Raw genomic sequence first — 17,870 nt, forward strand, 5'->3', positions numbered from 1 at the left:
TACAGGAGCACTCCGTAGTTCTACAATTAGAGACTTTAGTCCACCTGTTTCTCTGCGTATATTCTTATCCCCATTTCACCCTGCTCTTCAATCATCAGGTCCCCCAGAGAGCAGGTATGATTTGGGTGGTGTATCATTCTCAGCACTTTGGGTGGTGGTGGGTTAGTGTGTGTTGTGCTGGTACGAGTAAGTAAGACACAGAAGTGCTGATAGAATTCATAAAGTCCTCCGTTCCACTGATGAAGGACGAGAGGACGACCAACACAAACTGTGCATCAACAGATGAGCTACTGTCTCTGATTTTCCATCTTCACAGTGGACCAACGAGACAGGTGTGTCTAACAGAGTGGACACAGTGTTTAAAACCTTCAGCAGCACTGCTGTGTCTGATCCACTCACCCACCACCACAATAGTTTCCTTACAGCGCTGAGAGTGATCTGCGACCCAAGTCATACCTGCTCTCTGGGGTTCCTGACTATTGAAGAGCAGAGTGAAAAGGTAAGATGATAAGAAAGAATGTGGAGAAAAAGGTGTAGTTGCAGAACTACAAAGTGCTGCTGTATTGTCATTGGAGCTGATGAAATGGACAATAAGTGAAGATACACGGTAGGTGTTCCTAATCCTTTGATCTTTCAGTGTATAATCCCACAGAAAGGTATTGGTCAGTGGAATGGGATTATTTGGACAAACTGCGATCAGTGTAAATTGATCAGCTACAGTTCTCTGGCAGTTAATGGAGCATTATTTATTATCTTTTGAATGTCCCAGAAAATGTTGTTACTACAACAAAAGAGAGCTACCCTTCATTATTTCAGGAGTAATGTTGGGTGAGCAGGTGTCCAAAAACCTTTGACCATATATATATATATATATATATAATTCCTAGCATTCCTAGTGAGAGCTGCTTCTAGTGCTTTACATGAAAGCATTTTTCTACTGGTTATTTAGTAAGTAATATTTTAAAAATCGTAAATGCTCTTACTGTTGGTCTTCAATGTTCCAGGCTCGCTGCTACGGCTTCCTGCCTGGTTGATGGCCTTCACGATGAAGATGTACTTGGTACCGCTCTGCAGGCCATGGACCGTATAGTGGTTTTGCTTGATGTTGGGGACAATCATCCAGCTGTCAGCAGAATTACAGAGACCTGAAGGGGAAAAGTTGAGGTGGGTTTATTGGTTTATATTAGACAACATGCTTTCTTGTTCAGGTTAGTGTTCTTAGGGGTCTTAACAGAGAATTGTGCCATATCTCTGTTAGCATGTACTAGCATGAAACTAGCTTTCTTCAGAAGCTGTGAAAAGCCTTCATACTGAGCTATTCTTATATTTGTGCTTCTGTTGATGTAAGTGCTTTTGTAGGTACTCATTATGGCCGTTTCCTGGTCATGTGACCTGTACAGCACTGGCCAGGAGTATGGCAGGAACAGTGGGTGATGTAATCGTGATGTGCTTAATAACTACATTATTAAAGTCAGATCAGACTTTGTTATTTTACATGTATTCTTATTTAACATTAGGCTGGACTGTACAGTGGGCCAACTATTGGTCACTGATGATGACTCTTGGTGAATCACTGGCTGCTCACTCCCATTGTTGAAATGCACATGCACAGGCATTGCAGCAGGTGGTGCTGTGTCTATGTTCTCAATTCATCCAGCTTCATTTTGAATATTCCACTGGCAGTAGCAGACATTAAGGTGTTCTGGCTTGTTCATGTGTGTCGGGTGGGTGTAGTCTAGATTTTCTGTTTTGCCCACATACTCTTAGAATGTTACCTATATAATGAAAACAAAATAAAATAAATTACAAATAATAAAAAAAGAGGAAATCAGAAACACACTCATTGAAACAGATCATGGATCTTACAAGTTAGTTCTATTTAAGTTCAAGTTGTGTTATTTGGAACTGTTTATTTAACCATAACATCAGCTCAGAATTAAGCCTATCCAAAAGAAGGAGAGGTAGATGTTCCGGTTTCATGACTTTCAATTTCAACTCGAGTTATCCGGCTAACTCTGAAACTCAGCTAGGAGAGCAGAGGGTCACCACCAACTAATACATGTTCAATATAGCTGCTAGAATGTGACGGACATTTTAATATACACTGAACTGTCATAATTTTAAAATTATTAAAAAAATTTAAAATGCATTTAAATTCAAGCAACTCATTTGATCAATCTGTAGACCATCTTTTTCTCTGTATATTTTGTTAACCCCATTTTCAGCTTGTACTTCAATGATCAGAACCAGCACAGGAGGCATTATGTGGGTGGTGGATCATTCCCAGCACTGCAGTGTCATTGACGTGGCAGTGGCATATTTAGAGTGGGCTGTGTTGGTACGACCGGTTCAGACCCAGCACTGCTGTACCCACTCACTGCCCACTGTTTAAGACACACCTGCCGCCTTGTAAATTTTCATCTGTTGCTGCACAGCTTGTGTTGGTCCTCCTCTAATCCTGGACGCTGCCCACAGGACGCTGTTGGCTAGATATTTTTGATTGGTGCACTATTCTTAGTTCAGCAGTGACACTAAGGGGTTTAAAAACTCCTGATGCCCTGCTGTGTCTGATCCACGTGTACCAGCACAACACCCACTAACAAGCCACAGTGATTTCAATATCAATGCAGTGCTAATAGTGTTTGTCCACCCAGATAATAACTGCTCTGTGGCAGTACTCTGGGTGCCCTTACAGTTGAAGAACAGGGTGTTAACAAAGTATGCAGAGCAACAGGCGGACTACAATCTGTAAATAATTTACAACTACAAAGAGTACCAATATGGTCAGTGGAGCTGATAAAATGGACGATAAGTGCAGAAACAAGAAGGTGAGTTTTAATGTTATGGCTGATTTTTATATGTCCAGTATAATAAAGTCATGCATGTCCAGTTCCTTGTATCTGAATGTGATCTTTTTGTGTTTTGTATTCATTTATATTAAAATGACACTTGCATTTTACTTTTGTATGAAATGCTAAATAATTATCCTTTTTTCCCCTTTTCATAAAGAGTTAAATTGAAGTTTAATCAGTTTTTATTTTATTTTATTATTTTTTTATTATTTTATTTTATTTTTTTAGAGCATGATCCAAGCAAGTGGATCAGTTTCTAATTAGCTTTTAGTGTGTGAATCTTTCTCATGTATGTAACTCTTCAGGCTGTAATGAATTGGAATAAAGCAGAGTATTTCTGCTGCTCCAGTGGTTGCTGCTGATGTTCATCATGTAATGTGTAGAGCAGCACTTACTGCAAACCACACTTCTACCTCACTGCCTCCATCTCTCATGCTTTCATCCCTCCAGGACTGAGCGTACACACACACTTATCTCTTCTGCTATTGTGTCGTTCTGTTGTGGTTTAAGTGAATGGCAGAATCTAAACTGAACCATATATGGAAATGTTTCAAATAAAAGGAGGGCTTTTTTTATATTAGGTGGTTTGTCACATTTGACAAAAAAAAAACTGACATAATTAATGAAATCAAGCAAGCTGTTAAGTCTGATGGTGTTTATAAACTTAATTTTGTTCATATTATAGTATTTTAGTTGATATATTAAAATATTACTAGTTTTAAAATTCCACGTTATACTTACTGACAATATTGGACTGTCCGGTGAAGATGGCATACTGAAGCTCATAAGAAACCACAGAGAACTCATCATCAGATGTCCAATGGACTGTTATGGTGTCGTAGGAGGCGGTACACAGCTCCTCTCTGATGCCTGGGGGACTTGGTGCTGAAGTAGATGAAGACAAAATGAAATACATATACAATTAAACAAGAAAAAAGAAAACTAAGCAGGCCTAGTTTTGCCGGACCACCATTTGCCATATAGCCATTGTCACAGAGGTGTTTTTGGCATTTCAAAAACAGGAAAGCCCAAAATGCATACCCTTGTGTCTGGAGAAGCTTTGGTGTCTTTGTTTACATGTGGTTTTTATTCTGTGAGTGTGTTGTACAGAAAATATGGAGGGCAGGACTAATAAATGTAGAAATAAAAAAAAGGAGCACAAAGTTTGTTCATAATATATAAGACCAGCATCAGTGTTTTTCTTGTTAATTTTATTTAAAAATAAATACTAGATTATCTACCACCAAAGAACAAAGAAGACCAAGAACATTTAGTTGATTTTAAAAATTGCAATTACTTATTTATTTAGTGTAGCTGGTTACGGTAAAGCACATGATGTTTAAGGTGGCTGTGCGCAGCTATATAGAGTTTTATAAACACACTAACACCACAAAATGTCTTCCCACCACTTCCCTTTACAATATTTCAGGCAAAGACACACTCTCAAGTAAAATAACAAATTCAGCAGTCCTCCTCTCTCTCTGAGATATAATACCTGTGTAAATATTGCAGAGTTCCGAGCCGTCCTGCTGAGCTTGTGAACAGTGGAGAAACTTAACCAACACAGAAACAAACACAGCCCCAGAAACACACACACACAGAGAGTGTTCCTGTTTTATTCCCTATTATTTATTTATCTGAAATGTTGTAAATGACCCTGTCATCGCTCCATAAGGCGGTAATGCTGATTTTGAGGCTCTGAGCACTTTCTTGAGTTACTGAACCTCGACACGCCCACAGACAAAGCCTTGGTTTGCGCTGAAGAACCTACTCTTATGTGGTTCTGGCTGGGAACAAATTTTTCTGGTCCATGAACCAGTTTATCTCTGTGAAAACGCAATGGATGGTTCCAAATTTAATTCATGAACTAGAACCGTTTGGTTTCCTTGTTGGTGGAAAAGCACTATGTGAAATATGGCTGAACTAATAAAAGACAGTGTAGTAGCACCACAAAATATGGCTCAACAGCAGGAGGTGAAATAATCTTCCTACTTGTGCATGTGCCTTTCAAGAGTCAGTCTGTCAGTCAGTAAGAGAACATGCTTCTTCTAGGCTGGCCCAATAGGTGGTCCGGCAAAAATAAATTACATACAGCGTAAAACATTAATCCAATAATTTGACAAACCGGATTTCCTTGTTTTCCCATGTTTCTATGTATCCTGATGATTTATTTCACCCCATATAATATTGTGGCAGTTGTAAGAAACCTTGTATCTAAAATAATTGGTAAATTTACAGGAGAAAAACATAAAATACTTAATACTTAATTTCTAGTGGAAATGAATGTAAGAAATATTCATTATATTATATATAAAACAGAGCATTCATACAATGAAAAAATAAAAAAATTAGAAAAATGAAGATATAAGCTTTTGTTCCAGCATCAAGGTTATGCATATATAAACATACTTTATCCTCTGATTCTCAGGTCAAATGGCTGAACATTAATTTTCAAACATTAAAATAATCTACAAGAAATAACGCTTAGACACACCCATCTGGATGGCATTTGTAATACTTTGGGCATTTTCCAAGCATTAAATACCACAATTTAAAAGGCTGATGACCATACATCTGCATGTGTTGTGATGTAGTCTGCAGGCTTTACAAAAAAACTCTGTGTATGTAGGGTAGATAGATATTGTACAGTACTGTCAAAGCTTTCCTTCTCTGTTTCAGCATCAGATTTAAAACATGCCAGTTTCTCATGAGTTTCTGAAGTTGTTTTTATTTATTTCTTTATTTATTTGCAGTTGTTTGTTTTGAATTAATTTATGATTTTAGTTTAAGATAACTGGGTTGCATATATGATGGCAAAGAATGCATTAAAGGGTTATACATCAAAAGGAAACATTGTAAATATAAATGATTTTTTTTTCTTTTCCACACAAAAAATAGCATTTTAAGTCACCGAAAACTCCAAGGTGGAGATTTAAAAAAAAAAATTGCTGTCACAGTTCTAATGTGTTCACAAAAGTAAATGGCTATTTTCAGAAATGCTGATGTCACATAGCATGTCTGCAGAAATGTCCAGAGAGTTGATTCTTGCAGCAGTTGGACAACAAAGGGCAAAAATCATTTTCAAGAGTGTGATTTCACAAAAAAAACTTCCATTTTAACATATAACACACATTTTACATCAGAGTAAAACAGAAAAAAAATATTTTGAAAACGTACAAATCAACTCTAATCTCATTAGTCATATCAGAGCTAGTGGTTGTTTTTAAAGCTAAGCACCACTGTGCTGAAACAAATCTTTGAACTCCACACCCCTTAGACAGAGTTACTGTAGAGCTTCAGTGATTCACTGTAACCGATCATGCAGTGTATCACATTTAGCAGAATGGGCTGTTTCCCAGTATCTGCCTCTGAGTCCCTTTAGCTGAAAACTAGCTGCTACAGTGGACTATATAAGCATATACATCACCATATTGCTTGTGATTTTCTGTGTTTTGACAGCTTAAGGTTCACATACACAGAGCCTCACAGGGATATTCACGAGTGTTTACGTGTAAATTAACAAAATAATGTGGATTGATTTCAGAGCTGCTATCACTGATTACTGATCAATTTAATTAATTACGTGGTGCCTGCCGTAAATTATACTTCCCTAAGATTTACCCATAAGATAGCAGTAGATTTAGAACACTTGGCCAAAGGTTACAGCACTGTTGACAAAATCTGAGTGAAAGATTGATGAGCCTCAATTGCTTCTCAATCTTTGCTTGTTCCCCTTTGATTGCCCTTGGGCAGTGCGCTGTGTGTTTTGTGAGGGGACTGGAACTGATTTGGCTTGAAAGCCTTGCTGCTTTACCCACTTGTTGAGAAGGCTTTGCAGCTCGATGCTGCTCTGCACAGTGCCGTGATTTCAGAGTGCGCAGTGCTGACAGATTTGTCCTGACTGCATTAGCAAGCTGTCCCACAAATGTAGCTCCATGCCTGCACAAATAACTCAGTCTAACAGAAATGCCTAACAGAGAGTAAAAATTGGAAGCAATTTTACAAACGCCTGAATTTGCCTCTGATTCAGTGGATGTGTTAAATAGTCATTATTTTCGTTAGCTGCATTGATGCATAATTCCCTAAGTGTTGCAAGATCTTTGCACCATATGTGCAAACAATGGAAATATTTCACACAATATTTCACACAATTTCACACTATGTTCATGGTCATGTAGTGTATAATATGACATGTGATATTTACCTGTGAGATAATCAAGACTTTCCAGCATTTTCTTCTCTCTGCTGAAGTCCAGTGCAAAGGTGTCGAAAGTGTCCGTCAGATTAATTTCAGGTATCAGAACCTGAGAGGATGCTGTTGCCATGGAGACTCTGAAATAGAAGCACAATTAATGGCTCTGGTGTCTGTTATTTAAAAATGATTTTTGAATACTATCATCCATTCATTCATTCATTATCTGTAACCCTTATCCAGTTCAGGGTCGCGGTGGGTCCAGAGCCTACCTGGAGTCATTGGGCACAAGGCAGGAATACACCCTGGAAGGGGCGCTAGTCCTTCACAGGGCAACACATACTCACACACTTACACCTACAAACACTTTTGAGTCGCCAGTCCACCTACCAACGTGTGTTTTTGGGGCGTGAGGTGAACACCCGGAGGAAACCCACACGGACACAGGGAGAACACACTAACTCCTCACAGACAGTCACCCGGAGCGGGACTCGAACCCACAACCTCCAAGTCCCTGGAGCTGTGTGACTGCGACACTACCTGCTGCACCAGCAGTTACAGTTAATGAATGGATGAATGGTAATGAGGATTTGATAATATTCAGCCACAAGAACGTAAGTGAGGTCAGGTGTACTTAACTATTAAATACAAATTCCTCTCCTACTTCTTCCAGATCACTCTAGAGCAGAGGTCTTCAAATCCATATCTTTAAGCCAGGTTCCAGGTCGGGATTTTACAATGGCCAGCCCGTGTGATTATACAGGTCAGTCAGGTGCATAGACAATTATAGCTATAGTGTCAAAAACACCAACCATTTTAAAATCCCAGCCTGGGTCCAAGATCCAGAGTTGAAGACCTCAGCTGTAGAGAAAACTATTCCACTGCTTTCCCAACCCAGTGCTGGAGGGCTTTATACCCCTTTATCCTACACACTCATTATAAGATGTGTCTACAAACTCTTGGCCTTATGTTTGTGTATTTTTCCTATATTGTGCAGCCCTACTTGATGGTGTCTGTTGATGGTTGTTTCTCTCACCGTTCTGAGATGCTCTTTGCCGTCTGGAGGAAGCGGGCGTGGTCACTCTCTTTAAGAGTCTGATCTGCCTGAGTTATAAGAGCAGAGGAGCGCTCGATGCACTGCTTACAGTTAGCTATCTGCTGCGCCAGTTTGCGCAATCGCACCGTCTGAAAACAACAGATGTCACATATACTGATGAGTAATAACAATTTAATGAACACATTTCTTGACCAACCTTAAATTATAACGACACAGACACACTTAGTGATGGTGGAAGATGCATAATTTTGAGAAAACTTAATTAGAATCTGCCATCGATCTGGCTCATGTATCCACACAATCAGTGACAAAACAAAGTCTTGTTTCTCCAAAATGGTAACCTCTCAAGAGAAAGAAATGAACGTTACTTTCAGCGACTTCAACATTTGAGCTTGTGGAAAGTGTAGTGTCCATTTTCAAATCATGTCAAAAATATGATAAATATCCAAATAAATGTAGATACAAGGTTGTGCCCCGGCTGTGATGATTCTCTTCTATAGGATGTGTTAAAGAAACTGTAATTTACATGTAGGTCAAACAGATTTAGAAGGATTTGGGTCATGAAACTAATAGCCTTGGTTTAATATAGCTAGGCATATGGTAGGGGCATAAACACATGCTCTTTACAAACAGATATTGACCTCTGTGCAACAGTCATTTTTCTTGTGTTTCTTTTCTTCAATTTACCCTCATTCACCAGCTTAGCCACCACATAATGAGCAAACCAACATATGAAGAAATGTGAAAATGCGATATTAAGTGGATATAAATGTAAATCCAACATGGGACTTTTACCTCAAAAGTATTGGTTTTAATAGTCTATCCACTAACAGCGAATTCTCATTCATAGGGCAGATGTTTTATTTTTGTATTATTATTTCTACAGAGAAATCAACTGCTGTCCTTAAAAAGCCTTACCTTGCCCTCCTTAATTTTAGCACCGATGATCTGTCTCCTCTCCTGAATGATATTAATCAAGAGGTCACACTCTTCCATGAGTTTTCCTTCCTGCCGTGATGCGTTCATCTGAGAACAAGACAGAAACACACTTCTGAGTATAACGATTCGCTGAGGTTCTTTATACCAGGAGTAATGTCCAGAATAAATTGTTTAAAGTGATATATCAGTAAGACCAAAATATCAGAAGCACCACAAACATTTCAGTATTGACCAACATTGTTAATATGTTGATAATTGGTGACTTATTATGGTGATGAAGTCACCATTATTCAAAGTCATATCCGTCCAACTATAAATCCACTATTTATTTTGATTATTTTTTAAATTTCAGTTACATTGATACAGAATGAGTAAATTTATACACAAAACACTAATGAAGACAAATGTCCAAATGCATTTAAACCCCATCTTTGGTATTCTATGAAAATCAGTCTATGAAGAGATATGATGGGCAAAATTGGGACTTAATTAATGGAAACCAATAACTAAATTCCCTGAGGATCCTGTAAAGCCAGTCCCCTGCCTCTGCCCCCCATACACACAAACACGCATTGTACATGATTGATACATCTTTTAATAGAGAACTTGCACAGTTTTGACCATTACACTGAGCATGTGTTTTTACTGATCTGTAAATTGCAGCTGACCACATTAAGATATCTCAAGGTTTTTTTATTGCACTTGTGAAAATGTTTATTATTAGTCAGGGAATAACTAAATGATTTTATATGTATTTTCCATTGTTATTTAGCTAAAATAGTCATTTAAAGTAACAAAGTATCATGTTTACCAAATATTTTCTGTCTGAAGCCTGTTGTTTCAGCAAGGGAATGTATTTTAAAATCTTGTGAATATTGTGATTGATTGTTTTTTTGTTTTGCAAAATCAGACTATAGTATCTATCTATCTATCTATCTATCTATCTATCTATCTATCTCTATCTATCAACAAAACCTCAAATTTACTCTACAGGAGAAGGAAAAACATAATCATGAAAGGAATTTTTCTGATTTTCCAGCTTTAGACCATTTCTATTGGTCCATTCATATTTGTAATTTAACATGTTGTTCAGAGGAGCTAGCGTTTACATTGTCATTTACAAAGCCAAAATTACCTTACATGACCAGTGCTCTCAAGGCCTTCGCGGTTTGTAAAAATGATGAGGGGAGATGTGAAAGAGGGGATTGTCTGAGGTTTGCGAGACCTTTGAGGTGTGTAATAGCTTCTCACTTGAGTGATTTTAGCTTTTTTTACTATGTGAAAGAGTCTTATTCAGTCACAGTTTGGGCCTTTCAACACCACTAATAAGGTCCCCTGACCTTTGAGTAGCACTCTCAATAGTCCTATCACAGAGTGGGGTTTTTCTGAGTCATGCTCACTTCTCTCTTACTAATGCTTCACTAATGAGCACACAAGCCTTTAAATGACTCGGGTGGGGAGTAAAACCACGTGTTGAGTAAATATAGAAATGCTTTAGTTATGCACAGATGTTGAATTGTATGTGACTACTGTCTCCACTTCTGTGAAACCAAAGTGTTGACATGCTCACTGCATTTAATAGCACACTTGTAAACATAACCATTATATTCACCATCATATGAACTACATACATCATGCCATTGTGAATATGAACCTACTCTATTGTCCTATGCTATAATAAATAAGGGCCAACTTCCGACCGTTGTACTGCACAGGCACAATAAATGTTTTTGCATATATATTTATGGCAGTTACTTATCCAAAGTGAATTTAAATCCTCTTACAAGAGTAGGCTTATGCAGCTTTAGGTGTCTTTACACCTAAGTTACTGTGTCTGCCTGAGTTACCCACGTTGGAATACTGGTGATATAACTTTGTAATCACTACATTTTCATGGATCATGCATCTGTTCTGTATGTTCTTATATTCATGTGTCTGCATTTATTGGCACTAATATGTTACCTACTCAACTGTCAGAAGAGCTGCTCAGAAGCCAGTTTGCACAAGTTAATGTCATGATTCCCTGCAGTACAAATTTAGATGAAGTATCTTCATTCCCTGTGCTTCAAGGCTGAATCAAGTATCTGAGGTGCGAGTCCAAGGCAAGGCTCAAGGCTTGCGAGTTTCAAACCTGAGTCAAGGTCAGTGTGACAAGGCTCTAAGCTGTGAGTCTGAGACAGATGTGAGCTCTCTGTGCTACAAGTTTTGAGCCCATGAAGAGTGTGTTTGAGTGGTTTAGAAAGAGTATTTTTGTTCCTGATATTTGTTTTAATCTCTGGTTGTTATTTGCATGGAATGCATTTGTAAGTAACTAAAGGCAAAAATATGTAATACGTAATATTAATACTGGACTGACCATATTATCAAATGATATGATCCAATAAATGTTGATTATAATAAAACTCATGTTTCTTGGTCGGATTGAACAAGTAAAACCCTTAAATTTAAACCCACACGTATTTATGTAATGAATGGTGTCTTAGTAGAGGCCTGTGTGTGACAGTCACAAAATCAACTATCAAAGGTGCATCCAGTTGAACAAAGTTTTTCACATGCTTTGTCAGGATGCAGTTTCGAAGTCAAATAGCAGGTAATAGTGAGTTAGATTTGAGATGTGAGGCTCACGTTACACAAAGTTCTCATATCTGGTATTTTGTATTATGTAAAGGATTGAATGCAAATTCAACATTGCACTGACAATAGAAAATCATTCACTGATATCCTCAGAAGACAATGACCTTAACCATGTTTTGGAAAAGTTCTTTTTGTTTTAGAAACTCTTCTCATCATCAGATTCACCTCCTGCACCACCAGAGAGGCTTCTAAGGCTACGTTCACACAACAGGTAAAAGTGACACAAATCTGATTTTTTTTTTTCTGCTGTTCATACTCTCTGTATAGTGTGACCTATATCTGACCTATCAGTCTGAACAGATCACGCTCCTGAACTGACCCTCATGCGCAAAAGGACAGTGCTTCAGACACTGACCAGAACGAAATGTCAGTCTGTTTCATACAAAGCACTTTTGTTTTTAAAATTAAGGAATGGGACCTGGTGGAGTTCTATGTTAAAAAACAAAGTAGAATTTAAAGACATTAAGGAAAACAATGTTTTCTTAACTCTAAACCCAAATTTACCGGTTCTTTCTCAAACACGAGGTCTCCACAGAGAAGGATTCACATTTAAGTAGCTTTATATCGATATGAACAAAATAAAACTAATATAGAACTATTAAAAAATGTTTGTTTAGAAAAACACTTAATAGCAATTTCCATGAGTTTTATTTTCTCTTGAGAGACAGGATTCCCTTTTTTCGCTTCCCAATATTTTTTTCCAAAACAAAAATGCTTTGACCAAGCTGTTTCCATGTCCTAAACTCAGTAAATGAAAACGAAGATGCTTTGAACCGCAATGTGGATGGCTTCCTATCTGGCCGTTCAGACAGAGTCACATTGCCACAGATTGGATATGGATTGGATCAGTACCAAATACAAAAGTGGCCCAAATCGGATTTTAAAAAGTCAGATTCAGTGTGATTTGTGCTGCTCACACAGCCACACAAATGACTGGCTCATCCATGTCCCATATAAATAAACAGATAAGGTTTGGGCCACTTTTACCTGCTGTGTGAACATAGCCTAAGTCTTCTAAAATGAAAAAGATAAAGAGTTTGGTATATAAGCTTGAGCCCCACTGCCCAAACATCATTTTTAAGTTCTGTCAGAAATAACACCACCACTCCCATTTTTATATGTGTTTACATGCCCAGAAACATGCATGTGGATATGTACACTCATGTAGTGTGTGTGCTCAATAGAGTGAGATGGAGAGGTAAAGCAGCACTCCAGTGAATGCACTGCCCTTAGTGTGTGTGTGTGTGTGTGTCTGATGTGATGAAATAGTGCTCGACAGAGCCATAAGTGATTCATTTAACCCTGAGGAGATGCAGCTTGGCAAAAGGCCACTTTGGGAAGACAGAAAGACCATAGATGGGACAAAGCCATGAAGCTTTTTTGATGTAAAATATTTAAAGACGTGGCCTGAATAAATATCTTGCTCTTATGTGCTGAATCTTGCAGTAAGTGCTCAGGAAAGGTGTTCCAGCAGCTCTTGCCCAAAACCTGGCAGCATTTGAAAACTCTGAAGTTGTTTGGCCAGAAATAAAAGGAACAGTAAGTAGCACTGTTGTAGTTTTCTTCTTATATCGACGGTTAGCTACTCTAATAGCTTGTTAAGAAACACTAGCTAAGACGTGTTATTTTTGCTCGTGGGCTCCCCCTACAGTTGCTGAGTGTAATTCACGCTTACAGCACTGTCCTGAAATCTGGGGGGGGGGGGGTTGTCTTTTACCCTCCTCCAAATTTTCTCCATCCAAATGTGTACTTTCTGCATTCTGAATATGGGATGATATTGGGCATAATATTATCACTATGTCCGCAACTTATGTCTCAACCATGCCACACTAAAGGGCTATGAATTATGTAGACAGTTTTAAAAATTTGAGGCTCCTGTGACATGTAGCATTTACCCCATTTTAATCCACATTCACAACCTCATCTTTTTTTCAGTGGTGCCATCTTAGAGCTAACATACTCTAATGTAATTTATTTGATTTATTTGAACCATTCCCAGGAGGATTTTCCTCCGGGGAATGGTTCCCCTGTTTGCGAGAACACTGTTTGTTGCCGGATGTGGTTTTTCCTCACACTAAATGATTTTCTCTACTTGCGAATTTTGAATGGGACACGACGCCACCCTCAAGGGCAGACCTTTTCCCGCATTGCACTCTGTGATTCTGGGTAGGCTCCAGACCCACGAACTGGATAAGCAGTTACAGACAATGAATGAATGAACATGTGATGCGTTCCCACTGTTACAAGCACTGTGTTAATCCTTCTAATGGGTTAAGTGCAATATGTTTACAGTTCAGCAGTTGGGAGTGTTTATTTATTTATTATTTTACACTTTAATTAATATATCTTTTTACTCTCTCTGCTGCTTTTCATGATGCAAACATTGATTTTTGATCAATTGATTTTTGAATATTACATTTTTATGGTAAGAAAATGTTTGTGTTCCAGTGACATCTTTCCTTATGAATTTGAGTTCTATATCTAAATTTTAAAATTGCATATTAAAGAATGTTTGGTGTATTTAGTCAAGATTTTTGTCCATATCGCCCGGCTCTAATATGAACTCAGTCCAGTCTCTAATAAATGTGCCCTGAAATTTTAATATACAATTACTTCTTATTTGTTAAATAAAACATTGGGGCAATCAATGAAAAAAATATTGCACATTAGAAACAATTAGCCATATCTAGGCATTTAAAATTTAAAAGTATGGTTTTAGATAACTTATTTTCCAACAGAAATGTAAAAAATCATGTAAGTAGTATAGGACATAATTAATTAAAATATCATAATCATATCAGCTGCAGACAAAAGTTTTTATGATCAGACTCTTACTTCATAAATTTGATCAGATCCAACATCATTTGCACAACTTTAATAATAATCTTGGGCCTACATCCACATGGATTTAAATTATTATTTATAATTGTGCATGGCCACATGACACTCTGAACCACGCATGACGCACACACCAGATCTGCACTGAGAGCTTTAAAAGGGCACCAACGTGCAGGAAAACATCAGAACCAAACTCCAGTGACCCAAATACAACACAAGAAAAGAGGACAGGCTTTTCATCTTTGTGTTTACTCCCCTAAATGCATTATTTACACACATCGGATCTGGAATCACATTCTGTTTTTGGGGTCTCTTCTAGGCCTGAGACTCCTCTGTGGCCAAAGTCAGAAACATTTTTAGAAAGGTGTGGCAGAGGCATTAAACATGTATTACTGTGCTGTTTTAGTAGAAAATTAGCAGAGAGGTATGGTTTGTCTTAATATCTAGGGAGCTGCCTTGCTCCCAATCGTCTACATAGTCACCTTTGTGGATTAAGCAGCTTTTTAATCAAAATCAGACATTTACATTTCTGGCATTCGGCACATCTCTCTCATCCAGAGCCACTTCCAGTCACAATCATGTTACAGACGTAGGCTAAGGTAGTGTAGGAGTCTTGGCCAAGGACTCTTATGGGTAGTGTGGTGTTCACACTCAAACTGGGAATTGAAATCTCTCCTGCTGTGTGGAAGGTGGCAGTGTTGCCTGCAATGTCATAAACCCACAAACCTTATGAAACAGATTAAATACATATCGTTTAGACAGTGATAATTTCAGCAGCAAATGATTCTCATGTAAGATAACAAGGATTGTTACAACTCAAACCTAACAGCTATTTAGTTGGCTAGTCAAACCAGTAGCCTTAGCCGCCAGAGCTGGATAGCATGCTTATCAACAAACACCTTTGATATACGAATTAAAAATTGACCAAAATATCTAGAATCAACTAATGGAGGTTGATGCCTAATCATGTTTGTTTGTGCCAAACATTACTTAAATATAAAGATAGCATTTTAATTGTTGTTACTATTGCAAATAGTATGAACCAAATCGCATCTGTAACAAATGTGTCCTGAAATAGCACATTTTAATACACAATTCATGCTTATTTTTTAAATAAACAATGTGAGGAGGGGTTGGGGGTGGCACAATAATAAACAGTAACAAGGGTTACATAGGTTTTTTTTATATTCCCTTTTAAGAGAACATATTTTCCCTAATAAATCAACAAAACAACAAAGTAGTAGAAAATAATTAATTAGTGATTAAAAAACACAAATAAAAGAAATCATAATATCATAAAATGTCTATAGCAGAGTGGCATTTTACAGTTTTATCCAGCATTGAGGTTACAACCAGTGATAAAATTTTGTTTATGTACAACAGCAGAAATGCTATTAGGTATTTGGTCTTGTCCACTCTGGCACTTCTATTTATAAACTAGGGCAGAACACACTCACGTACAGAAACACGCACTCATATTGTAAGATGATTTTACACGCATTCTCTGAAACTGACAGGACAGAATAAATTGGTCCTGAGAATTTGCTCACTGTAATTTAATAATATTGTGCTTACTTTAAAATCTAATGACTATCTAAAAAGGAAAAGAAGTGTATATACTGGTTAATTCATTTTGAGAAACTGGTGTTGGGTGGACATTTTTAAATAATTGTAAAAATTGTAATTATGTATTAATCATTTCAAAAAAATTAATTAATGTAAATTAATCTAAAATTTAAATGTAATTAAAACAGAACTGTTTCATCACATTTCCAGCTTGATAGAGGATTTAAATCTAAATATGAAAGCGCAAAGGAAAATCCAGGCTATTTTATTAAATAGTTTTAATTTTTAATGTTATAATTAAATCATGTAAACACTGTAAAATAACAGAATTTCCAGAATTACAAAGTGTAATTATTTGTTGCAGTAAAACTAAGATATTATTAAAACAGTACTGATTCATCTAATTTCCAGCTTGATGTTCCAGATTTGATTCTGAGCACAAAATCACAGGGAAATGTAGCCAGGGATGTTTTTATCATTACAAATAATTGCAGCTTACATAAATGTATCTCCCAGTTTTAATAATAAAACAATGGTAAAATTAATTTAGGAAACAATGTATACATTTTATTAAGTCATGTAGGGGCTTTGTTAAAGAATTCTGTTTTAAATATACATGCATCATGCTTCCAGAGGCTGACCCGAAAGGAAATGGATGATGGCACTCACCTCCACATGTTGGCAGGTTTGAATGAGCTTCCCCATGAGAGACTCCAACTCGTTGTTCCTCTTGATCAAACTGCTGAGGTTACAGTCCAAGGTTTGCTGTTAAAAAGAGGAGGAAGAAAACTGCCTAAGCAATGTGAGGAAGCAAACCTAAACAAATCCTAAAATCAGCTAAAAAAATAAAAAAACAGAACCTACCATACTCCTATAGAAATCAAAAAGTCAAAACCTTATGCAAGACTCAAACTAAGATTTACAGCGTCTTTGCCAAGGCACGGAGCTAATAAACTGAACACATTCAGAGACTTCTCGACCTGTGTTGTTTTTGTTGTTGTCTCCTATACGAAGTCATGTCACTTTGAGGTTTTTTTTTTTTTTTGGAGGTTTGAACCACTGACCTCAGGGCACTGCCACTCGGACCGATACCTCCTCATTGCGTGCACTTGTCTACAAGCTTAGATACTGAGAGACTCCACTGGAATAACCTCGACAGGGAATGAAGCTCTCTTGGAAAAAAAATAGTAGTAGATATATATATAAAAAAGTCAAGCCACTCGAGCAGCAAATTGAGCATCAATAGCCCCTTGCTGACATCCCGTCTACCTATCAAGAGCACTTTCTCTTTTTATGTAAGATATCAAGTGTGGGTTGTTTTTTTTTTTTTGCCCTTTCTAGCCCAGAAATGAGGAGGATGGGTCTTGGCTATTTTTGCAATGCCATCTTATTATTGTTCGATCGAGCGCGTTAAGCCACAATGGGACACAGAGATTAAATTTGCCCAGTAGGTAAATATCTAGTCAAACAGAACCCAGACCAGTGATGCACCAGCTAATGGACAAGCCATAGTGCTGGCATGATGCGATAAAAGCTCCAACATCTATAGCTAAGGCTTCATCAGTGATACTATATATAGATCCTCTTATCAGGAAGAGATGTATTCCAAGGCGTAAACATTGTATACAGTCAGACAAAAGCATGCTGAGAGGCAGATAGGTAAGAATAGAGACTTTTATTTCAACATCTGGGATAATCTAGTGGGTCTGTCAAGACCAGTTCGTAGTGGGGAGATCTCTCTCTGTTGTAATAGCCTCATAATCCATGAAATAACTCTGTAATGCAATATATA

At 37.5% G+C, this 17,870-nt stretch overlaps 1 protein-coding gene across 3 annotated transcripts in view; it reads right to left on the reverse strand.

The window, feature by feature from the left end:
* Window positions 1–17,870, reverse strand: part of LOC136681726 (E3 ubiquitin-protein ligase Midline-1-like) — a 74,025-nt gene that overhangs the window by 1,401 nt on the left and 54,754 nt on the right. For all 3 annotated transcript variants that reach the window (XM_066658713.1, XM_066658706.1, XM_066658720.1), the window contains exons 3-8: window positions 16,748–16,843; window positions 9,020–9,127; window positions 8,081–8,229; window positions 7,057–7,184; window positions 3,594–3,737; window positions 984–1,145 (exon numbers count right to left, since the gene is read on the reverse strand). In XM_066658713.1, the coding sequence (XP_066514810.1) occupies window positions 984–1,145; window positions 3,594–3,737; window positions 7,057–7,184; window positions 8,081–8,229; window positions 9,020–9,127; window positions 16,748–16,843 (787 nt within the window). The remainder of the gene's footprint in view (window positions 1–983; window positions 1,146–3,593; window positions 3,738–7,056; window positions 7,185–8,080; window positions 8,230–9,019; window positions 9,128–16,747; window positions 16,844–17,870) is intronic.

Source organism: Hoplias malabaricus, chromosome 2, assembly GCF_029633855.1.
Source record: "Hoplias malabaricus isolate fHopMal1 chromosome 2, fHopMal1.hap1, whole genome shotgun sequence".
Classification (NCBI taxonomy): domain Eukaryota; kingdom Metazoa; phylum Chordata; class Actinopteri; order Characiformes; family Erythrinidae; genus Hoplias; species Hoplias malabaricus.